Source organism: Abramis brama, assembly GCF_963993115.1.
Source record: "Abramis brama genome assembly, chromosome: 23".
Lineage (NCBI taxonomy): Eukaryota > Metazoa > Chordata > Actinopteri > Cypriniformes > Leuciscidae > Abramis > Abramis brama.
Window position 1 is genome coordinate 745992 of NC_139985.1, and position 14809 is coordinate 760800.

General features: G+C 45.1%; 2 protein-coding genes across 5 annotated transcripts in view; both read right to left on the reverse strand.

Moving 5' to 3' along the window:
- The window catches only part of orc2 (origin recognition complex, subunit 2), an 11831-nt gene extending 6820 nt beyond the window's left edge, over window positions 1-5011 (reverse strand). Inside the window, exons 1-4 of one of the 2 annotated variants that reach the window (XM_084101717.1) lie at window positions 4762-5011; window positions 4280-4426; window positions 4035-4127; window positions 1-83 (exon numbers count right to left, since the gene is read on the reverse strand). The exon at window positions 1-83 is cut by the window's left edge and continues 13 nt beyond it. In XM_084101717.1, the coding sequence (XP_083957843.1) occupies window positions 1-83; window positions 4035-4127; window positions 4280-4426; window positions 4762-4840 (402 nt within the window). In that variant the 5' untranslated portion in view covers window positions 4841-5011. The remainder of the gene's footprint in view (window positions 84-4034; window positions 4128-4279; window positions 4427-4761) is intronic. The other variant, XM_084101718.1, reaches the window with a different exon arrangement.
- A 2162-nt stretch (window positions 5012-7173) lies between these two features.
- ldb1b (LIM-domain binding 1b) overlaps window positions 7174-14809 on the reverse strand; it is a 45489-nt gene continuing 37853 nt past the window's right edge. For all 3 annotated transcript variants that reach the window (XM_084101731.1, XM_084101730.1, XM_084101732.1), the window contains exons 9-11: window positions 13351-13474; window positions 9852-10000; window positions 7174-9601 (exon numbers count right to left, since the gene is read on the reverse strand). In XM_084101731.1, coding sequence (XP_083957857.1) covers window positions 9371-9601; window positions 9852-10000; window positions 13351-13474 — 504 coding nt within the window. In that variant the 3' untranslated portion in view covers window positions 7174-9370. The remainder of the gene's footprint in view (window positions 9602-9851; window positions 10001-13350; window positions 13475-14809) is intronic.

Sequence of the window (14809 nt, forward strand, 5' to 3'; positions counted from 1 at the left end):
CGCACTTTTGCTGGTCGTCTCGCCGTTTGTGTCTGACGTGCAGAAGCTCACACTCTTCCCAGGTGTACGAGCCAGTTCAGACGCTACACACACACACACACACTTCAACATCAGTGTTTTTTTTGTTATTTTATGTTTATTTTGATCATTCATATGTGTATAATCAAAAAGCATATTTTTGCAATCACAAAGTTTCTTTACGAACACAAATATGTACAATAACCTAATGTGTTTTAAATATAAATTGTACTCCAGATTGTTTCAAAGTATCACATCATCAGTGTTAACTGCGTATGAAGCGACTGATGACGTGTCACTCACCCATCTGAGCCATTTTATTTTATTTATGTGTGTGAGAGTGAGTGAGTGAGTGTGTGTGTGTGTGAGTGAGTGAGTGAGTGAGTGAGTGAGTGAGTGAGTGAGTGAGTGAGTGTGTGTGTCAGTGTGTGTGTGAGTGAGAGAAGAGTGTCAGTCAGTGAGTGAGTGTGTGAGTGAGTGAGTCAGTGAGTGAGAGAAGAGTGTCAGTCAGTGAGTGTGTGTGTGAGTGAGTGAGTGAGTGTGTGTGTGTGTGTGAGTGAGTGTGTGAGTGAGAGTGTGTGAGTGAGTGTGTGTGTCAGTGTGAGTGAGAGAAGAGTGTCAGTCAGTGAGTGAGTGAGTGAGTGAGTGAGTGTGTGTGTGAGTGAGTGAGAGAAGAGTGTCAGTCAGTGAGTGTGTGAGTGTGTCTGTGTGTGTGAGTGAAGAGTGTCCGTCAGTGAGTGAGTGAGTGAGAGAGAGAGAGAAGAGTGTCTGTCAGTCAGTCAGTCAGTGAGTGAGTGAGTGAGTGTGTGTGTGAGTGTGTGAGTGAGTGTGTGAGTGAGTGAAGAGTGTCCGTCAGTGAGTGAGTGAGTGAGTGAAGAGTGTCAGTCAGTGAGTGTGTGAGTGAGTGTGTGTGTGAGTGAGTGTCAGTCAGTGAGTGAGTGTGTGAGTGAGTGAGTGAGTGAGTGAAGAGTGTCCGTCAGTGAGTGAGTGAGTGAGTCAGTGAGTGAGTGAGTGAGTGAGTGTATGAGTGAGTGTCAGTCAGTGAGTGAGTGTGTGAGTGAGTGAGTGAGTGAGTGAGTGAGTGAGTGAGTGAGTGTGTGAGTGAAGAGTGTCCGTCAGTGAGTGAGTGAGTGAGTCAGTGAGTGTCCGTCAGTGAGTGAGTGAGTGTGTGAGTGAAGAGTGTCCGTCAGTGAGTGAGTGAGTGAGTGAGTGAGTCAGTGAGTGAGTGAGTGAGTGTGTGTGTGAGTGAGTGAGTGAGTGAGTGAGTGAGTGAGTGAGTGAGTGAGTGAGTGAGTGAAGAGTGTCAGTGAGTGAGTGAGTGAGTGAGTGAGTGTGTGAGTGTGTGTGTGAGTGAAGAGTGTCAGTCAGTGAGTGAGTGAGTGAGTGTGTGAGTGAGTCAGTGAGTGAGTGAGTGTGTGAGTGAGTGAGTGAGTGAGTGAGTGAGTGAGTAAGTGAGAGAAAAGTGTCAGTCAGTGAGTGAGTGAGTGAGTGAGTGAGTGAGTGAGTGTGTAAGTGAGAGAAGAGTGTCAGTCAGTGAGTGAGTGAGTCAGTGAGTGAGTGTGTGTGTGAGTGTGTGTGTGAGTGAGTCAGTGAGTCAGTGAGTGAGTCAGTGAGTGAGTCAGTGAGTGAGTCAGTGAGTGAGTCAGTGAGTGAGTCAGTGAGTGAGTCAGTGAGTGAGTCAGTGAGTGAGTCAGTGAGTGAGTCAGTGAGTGAATGAGTGAGTGTGTAAGTGAGAGAAGAGTGTCAGTCAGTGAGTGAGTGAGTGAGTGAGTGAGTGTGTGTGTGAGTGAGTGTGTGTGAGTGAGTCAGTGAGTCAGTCAGTGAGTCAGTGAGTGAGTCAGTGAGTGAGAGAAGAGTGTCAGTCAGTGAGTGTGTGTGAGTGAGTGTGTGTGTCAGTGTGAGTGAGAGAAGAGTGTCAGTCAGTGAGTGAGTGAGTGAGTGAGTGTGTGAGTGAGTGAGTGAGTGAGAGAAGAGTGTCAGTCAGTGAGTGAGTGAGTGAGTGAGTGAGTGTGTGAGTGAGTGAGAGAAGAGTGTCAGTCAGTGAGTGAGTGAGTGAGTGAGTGAGTGAGTGAGTGTGTGTAGTGAGTGTGTGTGTGAGTGAATGAATGAGCGAGTGAGTGAGAGAAAAGTGTCAGTCAGTAGCCGCGTTTCCATTGCCCTTCAAATTGAGCAAATTGAAATTGCGAATTGAAAATACGCCCAATAAAAACACGTCAATTTCACAAAAACTCCCATTTATCGTAAAAAAGTTTTTACGCTCGCATGAGGTGGTTTTTCAGGCAATTCGAAAAAGGAATATTGCGCAAAACTGCAATGGAAACAGTTTTTGCGCATTTACAGTCACCTGACTTAGAAGGCGCGGTGTGTTTGGACAGAATACGAGACAGTTATTTATTAAATTCATAAAAGACAAAAGAATGACAGAAATACTGGATTCTAAACCTCAAAGAAATGCCACAATCAAGACCTCGGAGCAGAAATAAGTGAGAAAACCCCAGAAACACCTTATATGTGCCGCTCATAAGGGTCTTTCTTTGCCATTAATGCTTGGATAATACGCCTACGTTTCCTTCCATTAATAATAATAATGTCTAGTGCGGTACGTGGCTGTGATATATAAAAACTTACCAACGTCCGTTGCCATGATTTTTGGAATGACTTATCGCGAGAGGAAAAAAATGACGTTTTAGTCGCATAACATCGGTTAATGGAAACGCTGTCATTTCGCAATAGTTTTGTATCGATATTTAGAAAAAAATCGCAAAAGTTTTGCGCAAATCTGTAATGGAAACGCGCCTAGTGAGTGAGTGAGTGAGTGAGTGCGTGAGTGAGTGTGTGAGTGAGAGAAGAGTGTCAGTCAGTGATTGAGTGAGTGAGTGAGTGAGTGAGTGAGTGAAAAGTGTCAGTCAGTGAGTGAGTGAGTGAGTGTGTGAGTGAGAGAAGAGTGTCAGTCAGTGAGTGAGTGAAAAGTGTCAGTCAGTGAGTGAGTGAGTGAGTGAGTGTGTGAGTGAGTCAGTGAGTGAGTGAGTGAGTGAGTGAAAAGTGTCAGTCAGTGATTGAGTGAGTGAGTGTGAGTGAGAGAAGAGTGTCAGTCAGTGAGTGAGTGAGTGAGTGAGTGAGTGTGTGAGTGAGTCAGTGAGTGAGTGAGTGAGTGAAAAGTGTCAGTCAGTGAGTGAGTGAGTGAGTGAGTGAGTGAGTGTGTGAGTGAGAGAAGAGTGTCAGTCAGTGAGTGAGTGTGTGAGTGAGTCAGTGAGTGAGTGAGTGAGTGAGTGAGTGAGTGAAAAGTGTCAGTCAGTGAGTGAGTGAGTGAGTGTGAGTGAGAGAAGTGTCAGTCAGTGAGTGAGTGAAAAGTGTCAGTGAGTGAGTGTGTGAGTGAGACAAGAGTGTCAGTCAGTGAGTGAGTGAGTGAGTGAGTGTGTGAGTGAGTCAGTGAGTGAGTGAAAAGTGTCAGTCAGTGAGTGAGTGAGTGAGTGAGAGAAGAGTGTTAGTCAGTCAGTGAGTGAGTGAGTGAGTGAGTGAGTGAGCGAAAAGTGTCAGTCAGTGAGTGAGTGAGTGAAAGAAAAGTGTCAGTCAGTGAGTGAGTGAGTGTGAGTGAGTCAGTGAGTGAGCGAAAAGTGTCAGTCAGTGAGTGAGTGAGTGAAAAGTGTCAGTCAGTGAGTGAGTGAGTGAGTGAGTGAGTGAGCGAAAAGTGTCAGTCAGTGAGTGAGTGAGTGAGTGAGTGTGTGAGTGAGTCAGTGAGTGAGCAAGTGAGAGAAGAGTGTCAGTCAGTGAGTAAGTGTGTGAGTGAGTGAGTGAGTGAGTGAGAGAAGAGTGTCAGTGAGCGAGTGAGTGAGTGAGTGAGTGAGTGAAGAGTGTCAGTGAGTGAGTGTGTGAGTGAAGAGTGCCAGTCAGTGAGTGAGTGAGTGAAGAGTGTCAGTCAGTGAGTGAGTCAGTGAGTGTGTGTGTGAGTCAGTGAGTGAGTGAGTGAGTGAGTGTGTGTGTGTGTGTGTGTGTGAGTCAGTGAGTGAGTCACTCACCCATCTGAGCCATTTTATTCCCCCGTTTGATGGTCTGAAACGAGAAGACGGACGATCCGGCAGCGACGACTCCGTTCTCGTTCTCATTCTCATCTAAACAACCAATCAGACGAACACATCATCATCAACATCATCATCATCATCATCATCATCGACAGTGTTTCACATCTGCTTCATGACGGGTTTATTCTGTGTATGAGCAACTGACGGTGCTTGAGCTGTTAGTGATGAGTGTGAGTGTTCACCTTGTGATCCGGCGTACAGAACCTCCACATAGTTCTGCTCATTAAACAGCTCTTCTTCATCCTCCTCTTCATCAGCTGATCTTCTGGATTTCTGGGGGGTTTTCAGGGTCACGAGTTTCTGAACGGATCCATCCGCTGCTTTTACATCTGCAGAGACGTAATCATATTCATAATGCAGACACTGACAAAATATATACATGTGTGTCTGTGTGTGTGTGTAAGAGTGTCTGTGAGGGTCTGAGTGAGTGTGAGGGTCTGTGTTTGTGTGTGTGAGTCTGTGTGATGAACATACCATGGTATTACAATCTGATATACCACAGTACTATTTCGGTAAATATGGTATTAAAAACATTGTTTGTGGTAATTTATAGTTTTAAAAGTAAAAGCAAAAAGCTGATGGAGTGTATATAGAGTTTAGGTAAGACAAACAAAACTCGATCTCATGAAGTTATTTATGTAAAATGTAAGAGAAACACGTTTACCTTGCTGTTTCTCTACAATATGATCCAAAACATCTTCATCAGCCACGAACCGAACCTCTAACGGCTGTTTCTGGGTCATCCTGCCGCTCAGACACTAAACCCCGAACTCAAACTGTAATATCTGTCACACATAGATGATTATTAACATTTGTTTTGATAATAACGCTTCATCTTGCACAAATAGACCTGTTGAAAATCTGTGGTACTGCTGTCGATTCGGCGCCACAGGAACCCACGTGTGACAGGAGGAGGGTCACGTGAGCAGCTCCGGCCAATTAGAATGAGGCTTCATTGTAAACTACACCTCCTATAATTCCAGGGTCGATTAAAATCGCATTAAAATCTTAGTTAGGGTGTTTTCTATTTGGAAACAACGGAAAGTTTAACTTCTTCCTTAACTGGAATCTGGGATTAAAGTGGCCAACGGTTGATCTCCTAAAAAAACAATATCGCGTCAACGGAGATTAATGTGATTGGTTCATTCAAAGCAACGCTGAGAAAAGTAACAGCGATCACGTGATAGTCCCTGTTCGCTGATAATTCTAATGGTTGTTTTTATTTTTAAAAAAGCAGTTGATAATAATCAATCACTCATAATGAAATCCAAATTAATCGTAAACCAAGTGCTTTAAAGCATAAATAGCGTAAAACTGACAAATAAAAATGTGTTTTGCGTCGAATCTCTAGTATCAGCTCTGACAGTATGACGACTTCTGCTTCAATTCCTTATAAATATCCACTGTATTATAGATATTCATTCACTCTGATACAGAAATGTCATTTGACATTCAAATGTCATTGTTCTAACCGGTTTCACTCCAGCCGAGGCGATTTTAAATGTCACTGGACTGAAGTGAAAGATTAAATTCACCCTTTCACATAGGAATGAGGTTATTATGAAGAAACTGTTATTGCAAAACTGCAAATATGAAATATAAAAGCCAGGGCATACAGGTTCTGTAATCAAAACCAAATGCAACGCAATACACAAAAGCAACGGTCCATATTGTATAAAACCACACTAGGCCTAATAAAGTAAACTCATGCCATTGTGATTTTTAAAAGTCAGATTTGATTAGTAAACAATACTGGGGACCGAATGCATGAGAGCATTTGTTCATTTCAAGAACAAAACAGCTTTAAGCTTCATGTGGGCTTTGAACCGACAGCTGAATCATGGGTAAAGTCTCATGTAAACAGCAGCTCAGTTCTGCATTTGATCCCGTTTCACAGCAGATGCTCTAACTTTGCCTGGAGCTTCTTTGTCAAATTATCTGTTCTACAAACACAAATCTGTGACACTGATGACAAGTAGAGCCATAATAAAACCTGAAAACTAGAATAAAGTTCGTTTTAAACTTTGATGTTGGCCTGACAAAGCCGTATGGAAGTTTGAAAGTTGTATAAGCTTTAAATTTAGCGGTGGAAAGAGAAAGACTAGCTAGCACGTTTTACCAGGTTGCTAGCATGAATTAGCCTGTTGGTAGCATGTTTTAATATGTTGCTAACATTAATTACCATGTTGCTAGTATGTTTGCACAGTTAACATGAATAACCATGTTTTAACATGTTGCTAGCATGTTTTAGCACATTGTTAGCATTAATTATGTTTTAACACGTTGCTAGCCTGCAGTAGCATGTTGGTAGCATGCTTTAATATTTTGCTAACATTATCATGTTGCTAGCATGTTTTCACACATTGTTAACATGAATAAGCATGTTTTAACATGTTTTGCTAACATTACATTAACATGCTTTGCTAACATGTTTTGACATGTTGCTAACATGTTAACACATTGCTAGCATGAATTAACATTCTTGCATATTGCTAACATGAATGAACACGTTGCTTGCATGTTTCATCACATTTCTAACATGATTAAACACTTTGTTAGCAGGAATTATGTTTGCTAACATGTTTTAGCATGTTGTTAACAATTTAACATGTTGCTAACCTGAATTAGCATGTTGCTAAAACGAATTAGAATGTTGCTAACATTAACATGTTGCGAACATGAATTAGCATGTTGCTAACATGAATTAGCATGTTGCTAAAACTAATTAGAATGTTGCGAACATGAATTAACATGTTGCTAACCTGAATTAGCATGTTGCTGAAACGAATTAGAATGTTGCTAACATTAACATGTTGCAAAAATGAATTAGCATGTTGCTAACATGAATTAGCATGTTGCTAACATGGTTTAACAGGTTGTTTGCATGAATTAACATGTAGCTAAGCATGAATCCGCATGTCCTAAACTAGTTGCTTATCTTTGCCAGTGATAAATTCGAAGTGGATGAAGCTTAAATATAAGAGTTACTGTTTTAAAGTTTTGACCCTCTAAACATTTCAATGAGACGCATCAATTTAAACGCATTTTTACAGCTGAATCACACAGAAACAGATCCTTAAAGTGAAAATTCATATTTTATTGGTTCCATACATTAATTTAATCAAGGGCAGAAATTAAGAAAACGAGGTTATTATATCAAACAGGGGCATCTACAAGGTTCAAGGGTTTGTTTCAATTGCAAGTGCAGACCTTTAATTCACTTAAACTGATTCCGCTGGTCAGAAAGAGAGAGAGAAAAATCAAAAATAGTACAAAAATTGAGTTCAAAGGCTTCAGCATTATTGGGTGTGTGAGGAAAAACAAAACAACCAACAACATGTTAATGGAGTCCAGTCCAACAGTCCATGTGTGTGTGTGTGTGTGAGAACGAAACACAGAAAACATGTTTAAAGCGTCCGGATCTGAAACAAACACAGATTGTGCCCTTGATTTCACTGAATCAGTTTCACACAAATCAAAGAAGGGGAAAGACGAGGTTCATGTGTGTTTCTCTTTTACACATTAGATCAGAATGGCTTTATGTAACTCTAAGGAGGAATACATCTCAATACAGTTATACAGAACTCTGCTACTACCTTAAATATACAAGCACAAGTACACAAAACTCAACCGAAAGCCCACGCTAAACCACTCTCTTCAGAAAAATAACACAAACCAATAGAATCTGAGGGCTGAAATCTTTAAGGACCTCGACGGTTCTGTTACTCCTTGGTTTGCAGCTTTCAACATCGGCGAAAAGAACAAGAAAAGAAAAAGAAAAGGCAAATAAAAACATTCTAGGGAAATAGAGGCTGGTATAAAACACGGATAAAATTCTCCAAAACGTGTCTGAGTTGAAAGGCTCTTCACGTGGACTCTGTTCCTCCACCAATCAGAGAGCAGAACACGGCCAGCTCACGTTTCACTCCCAAATCAAAACAAAAGTAGAAATAAGAAATGCATTTTGCTGAAAGAAAACAATTTTTTTTTTTTTGCAATTAAACATTTTCTCCTGCAAAAACTAATGCAAAGCAACAGAAAAGGATTAATTTAAATTGAAAACTAGTTATGATAACACTTTACTTAATGCATTATAATATTTTCAGAAACCTGGTTGTGATTTAATGCACTATAATTTCTGAAGGTGTAGCGATGACTCAATGAGCATTAGAGCTGGTTACAATTACCAGTTGCAATACAAAGCATAATTAATGCATTAATACTTTCATTATGCACTATATATCAAAGCTTTAAATAAAAAAACTAAAATTGTTATAATGCATTATAATATTTCAGAATCCTGGTTGTGATTTAATGCACTATAATTTCTGAAGGTGTAGCGAATAATATATATAACATTATTACTTGCAATACAAGGCATAATTAATGCATTAAAAATACTTTAATAATGCACTATATATCAAGGCTTTCAGTAAAATAAACTAAAAATGTTATAATGCATTATAATATTTCAGAATCCTGGTTGTGTTTTAATGCATTATACTTTCTGAAGGTGTAGTGATGAATAGATGAGCATTATAACTTACAAGTTGCAATACAAGGCATAATGAATGCTTTAAAAATATGTTTATAATGCACTATATATGAAAGCTTTAAGTAAAAACAAAACAAAAAATGTTATAATGCATTATAATATTTTCAGAATCCTGGTTCTGAAGGTGTGACGATAAATATATATAATAATAATAATAAGTTGCAATACAAGTCATAATTAATGCATTAAAACACTTTCATAATGCACTATATATGAATGCTTTAAGTAAAGTGTTGCTGTATTTAAACATCACGCTAGTGTTTTGATTTATGCTGATTTAAAATGAGTTTCTCTCACTGCAATCCAGTGTTATAATTCAAAATCATGGCAGGGAACTACCTTTTAAACATGATTAATATTAAAAATATGCATATTTTCAACATGCAAAATGCAGTGGTTTTGGTGTGAAACAGGAGCTGGATGTTTGGGTGGTCTTGTTGGCGGTTTACGTGGTCAGATCTCTCCGTTCCGTCTTAACTTAATCATGTGAACTATCTACAGGCTCCTCAGAGGAGTTTCATCCCCGTAAAACACCAACAAAACCACGAGCGCTCGGGATAAAACGGTCCTGTGTGTTTCTGATGTCATCTCTGATCCTCCCGGTTCATTTCCTCTGCTGACAGGAAGAGTCGTTCTGCAGGTAGATGAATGAGTCGATCTTCGACCACGCCTCTTTCTTCCCATTGGACGCCGGGTTGGCCCCGCCCCCTCGCGGGTCTCACTGAGACGCCTGTGAGGTGGGGTTGTCGTTCTTGCCCTCCTGGCTGGACGGAGGCTTGTTGTTCCAGGGGCTGTTAGCGCCCAGCGCGGGCGAGTTGTTAAAGCTGTCCTCGTCGTCGATGCCGTTAGCGGCGTCAAACTGCGTGTTCTCGAGCCGCGTGATCAAACGCTCGTCCTCGTCTCCGAACTCGCCGCCCATCAGCGTCGGCTCGCCAACAACCATCACATCCTGAGCAGAGCAACAGAGGAACAGAGGAGTTAGCACTCGGGGGGAACTAAAAGACGACCGTTTTTGGCACACACAAAAAAAATACTAATATATATAAACTTCAAACCTTTGAACGGCAGTGTATATATAAATCACATTTATAAACTTCATATATGTTTTGGCCAGAAAACTGACGTGATGCAGTAAAGCTTGTTGCATGTGTTGATGATGTCAGAAGACACTGCCTCCTGTGCTGTGATTGGTCACTCACCGGCACCTGACTGGACAGTGGGAAGCTGTTTGCTGGGCTCTTCTTCTTGCTGTTGCTGTTGTTGTTTGTTCCTCCGCCTGCGCTCATGGTGCTGCCGCCCGACATCTTGCGCTTCCGTCGCTTACTGGGCGCCTGTCTGGCAGGTTCAGCTGAGAGACGGGACACACACACACACGGTGAGGCTGGAATACACTACACGACTTTAAACAGCAGGCTGCATACATTTGTCGACTTTTGTAAATGGTTAGAGAGAATAGCTGGGCGTCATACACCACACCACACTACACTGAACAGAAACATGACGCATTCTTCTGTGATTTGTGACTTCGCATCCTTGATTTCCATTGTCTGGAACAGCGTTACAGAAACACCGGAGGGACGGGACACACAGGCATTACAGAAACACCGGAGGGACGGGACACACGCGCGTTACAGAAACACCGGAGGGACGGGACACACGCGCGTTACAGAAACACCGGAGGGACGGGACACACAGGCGTTACAGAAACACCGGAGGGACGGGACACACGCGCGTTACAGAAACACCGGAGGGACGGGACACACGCGCGTTACAGAAACACCGGAGGGACGGGACACACGCGCGTTACAGAAACACCGGAGGGACGGGACACGCGCGCGTTACAGAAACACCGGAGGGACGGGACACACAGGCGTTACAGAAACACCGGAGGGACGGGACACACAGGCGTTACAGAAACACCGGAGGGACGGGACACACAGGCGTTACAGAAACACCGGAGGGACGGGACACACAGGCGTTACAGAAATACCGGAGGGACGGGACACACGCGCGTTACAGAAACACCGGAGGGACGGGACACGCGCGCGTTACAGAAACACCGGAGGGACGGGACACACAGGCGTTACAGAAACACCGGAGGGACGGGACACACAGGCGTTACAGAAACACCGGAGGGACGGGACACACAGGCGTTACAGAAATACCGGAGGGACGGGACACACGCGCGTTACAGAAACACCGGAGGGACGGGACACACGCGCGTTACAGAAACACCGGAGGGACGGGACACACAGGCGTTACAGAAACACCGGAGGGACGGGACACGCGCGCGTTACAGAAACACCGGAGGGACGGGACACACAGGCGTTACAGAAACACCGGAGGGACGGGACACACAGGCGTTACAGAAACACCGGAGGGACGGGACACACGGGCGTTACAGAAACACCGGAGGGACGGGACACACGCGCGTTACAGAAACACCGGAGGGACGGGACACGCGCGCGTTACAGAAACACCGGAGGGACGGGACACACAGGCGTTACAGAAACACCGGAGGGACGGGACACACGCGCGTTACAGAAACACCGGAGGGACGGGACACGCGCGCGTTACAGAAACACCGGAGGGACGGGACACACAGGCGTTACAGAAACACCGGAGGGACGGGACACACAGGCGTTACAGAAACACCGGAGGGACGGGACACACGCGCGTTACAGAAACACCGGAGGGACGGGACACACAGGCGTTACAGAAACACCGGAGGGACGGGACACACAGGCGTTACAGAAACACCGGAGGGACGGGACACACAGGCGTTACAGAAACACCGGAGGGACGGGACACACAGGCGTTACAGAAACACCGGAGGGACGGGACACACGCGCGTTACAGAAACACCGGAGGGACGGGACACACAGGCGTTACAGAAACACCGGAGGGACGGGACACACGCGCGTTACAGAAACACCGGAGGGACGGGACACACAGGCGTTACAGAAACACCGGAGGGACGGGACACACACGCACGTTACAGAAACACCGGAGGGACGGGACACACAGGCGTTACAGAAACACCGGAGGGACGGGACACGCGCGCGTTACAGAAACACCGGAGGGACGGGACACGCGCGCGTTACAGAAACACCGGAGGGACGGGACACACAGGCGTTACAGAAACACCGGAGGGACGGGACACACAGGCGTTACAGAAACACCGGAGGGACGGCACACACAGGCGTTACAGAAACACCGGAGGGACGGGACACACGCGCGTTACAGACACATCGGAGGGACGGGACACACAGGCGTTACAGAAACACCGGAGGGACGGGACACACGCGCGTTACAGAAACACCGGAGGGACGGGACACACGCGCGTTACAGAAACACCGGAGGAACGGGACACACAGGCGTTACAGAAACACCGGAGGGACGGGACACACGCGCGTTACAGAAACACCGGAGGGACGGGACACACAGGCGTTACAGAAACACCGGAGGGACGGGACACACGCGCGTTACAGAAACACCGGAGGGACGGGACACACAGGCGTTACAGAAACACCGGAGGGACGGGACACACAGGCGTTACAGAAACACCGGAGGGACGGGACACACAGGCGTTACAGAAACACCGGAGGGACGGGACACACGCGCGTTACAGAAACACCGGAGGGACGGGACACACGCGCGTTACAGAAACACCGGAGGGACGGGACACACGGGCGTTACAGAAACACCGGAGGGACGGGACACACAGGCGTTACAGAAACACCGGAGGGACGGGACACACAGGCGTTACAGAAACACCGGAGGGACGGGACACACGCGCGTTACAGAAACACCGGAGGGACGGGACACACGCGCCCCGTCCCTCCGGTGGGACACCGGAGGGACGGGACACACAGGCGTTACAGAAACACCGGAGGGACGGGACACACAGGCGTTACAGAAACACCGGAGGGACGGGACACACGCGCGTTACAGAAACACCGGAGGGACGGGACACACGCGCGTTACAGAAACACCGGAGGGACGGGACACACGCGCGTTACAGAAACACCGGAGGGACGGGACACACAGGCGTTACAGAAACACCGGAGGGACGGGACACACGCGCGTTACAGAAACACCGGAGGGACGGGACACACAGGCGTTACAGAAACACCGGAGGGACGGGACACACAGGCGTTACAGAAACACCGGAGGGACGGGACACACGCGCGTTACAGAAACACCGGAGGGACGGGACACGCGCACGTTACAGAAACACCGGAGGGACGGGACACACGCGCGTTACAGAAACACCGGAGGGACGGGACACACAGGCGTTACAGAAACACCGGAGGGACGGGACACACGCGCGTTACAGAAACACCGGAGGGACGGGACACACGCGCGTTACAGAAACACCGGAGGGACGGGACACGCGCACGTTACAGAAACACCGGAGGGACGGGACACACGCGCGTTACAGAAACACCGGAGGGACGGGACACACGCGCGTTACAGAAACACCGGAGGGACGGGACACACAGGCGTTACAGAAACACCGGAGGGACGGGACACACAGGCGTTACAGAAACACCGGAGGGACGGGACACACGCGCGTTACAGAAACACCGGAGGGACGGGACACACGCGCGTTACAGAAACACCGGAGGGACGGGACACACAGGCGTTACAGAAACACCGGCGGGACGTCTGAGAACAGACTGAACGGTTCCTCACCTGGTGGAGCCACCATCCTCTGCCACTTCTGGAACAGACACGTCTTCAGACAGTCTCGGGGACTCAGACTGTACGTCTTGTGCCTGGACATCAGCTCCTGCATGGGCTCCAGGATTACACACAACTGAGACACACACACACAACAAGAGAAGTTACTCTTCTGCTGAATGAAAGAGGACACATACTTCATCCACGAAAATGAAGCTTTCTGAAGATGCTATCCCAAGAGGATACATTCAAAACAGTATTTTTGCATTGTAGTGTGGACGAAAACGATGACAAGTTTAGTCATGTGATGCATATTGTACCCATAGATGTCTGTTTATACTGGTATGAGTCTGCTATGTGCTGTTCAGTGTCACAGTGAGTGTGTTTACATGCACGTTCTTAACCCAATTATGCTTAAGCAGATAACACAAACACGTTAACCTGTTTTTCTTTATTAATGTCATAAACGGGTTAAGCATCTAGATGCAAACACATTAACCTACGTTTGTTGCTTGATTTAAAATCACAACCGACATAAATTGAATACTGGGAGTCATATAAATGAATGATTAGGTTTTAACGTCACCACCAGGAAATAACCTGATTTATTAAAGTCCTCCTGTGGTGAAAATCCAGCTTTTAATGTAGTTTATGTGTCTCAGGGCTCTACGCTAACTTTTTTCCCAAGGAGTACATGTGCTCCTAAATGAAAAAATTTAGGAGCACACAAAGAAATATAGGAGCACAGTGAAAAAAGTTGATTAAACTGCTCAATTCATATGGATTAGTTTTATGATCTTTTTATGAACGTTTTTCGAAGCATCAAAGTGGTAGTTGTGTAGGCTATCAATGGAGGGAAAGAAATCTCTCAATTTCATCAAAAAGTTCTTCATTTGTGTTCTGAAGATGAGTGAAAGTCTTACGGGTTTGGAACGACATGATGGAGAGTAATAAATGACAGAATTTTCTATTTTGGGTGAACTAACGTTACCTGTTTAATAATTATACAATTATTATTTTAACCTACTTCAAAATATATTAAAAAAAATATACACCTCAATAAAGTATGAAGTGCTAAAAACAAAACAAATGCCTGCTTGCTTTTTCCCTTTGCAGTACTTGCAGTAGCCTATATTAAGTTACATCAAAAATGAGTTTTTGTCGTCTTCCTGTCCTCAGTGTCGACTGTTTTGGTCGTAACTTCAGTTTATGCACTTGGTCTTTTGGTGGGACATAATTAAAATAAAATTTGGTGGGTTGCTAATAAAATTTTGATACTCATTTACAAGTAGGCCTATTGATAGTGTGCGGGAGTTCATTATTTAGTTTATTTTGCACTTGGCCTTTTGAGATAATGACTATAGGCTTCATACTGTGTTGCGTATCTAGCTCACTAAGTGTTTACTTTACTTTTTTTATGGTGTAGCGGCCTGTTTACACCTGGTCACTGCATACGTTTTTACTGATCAAA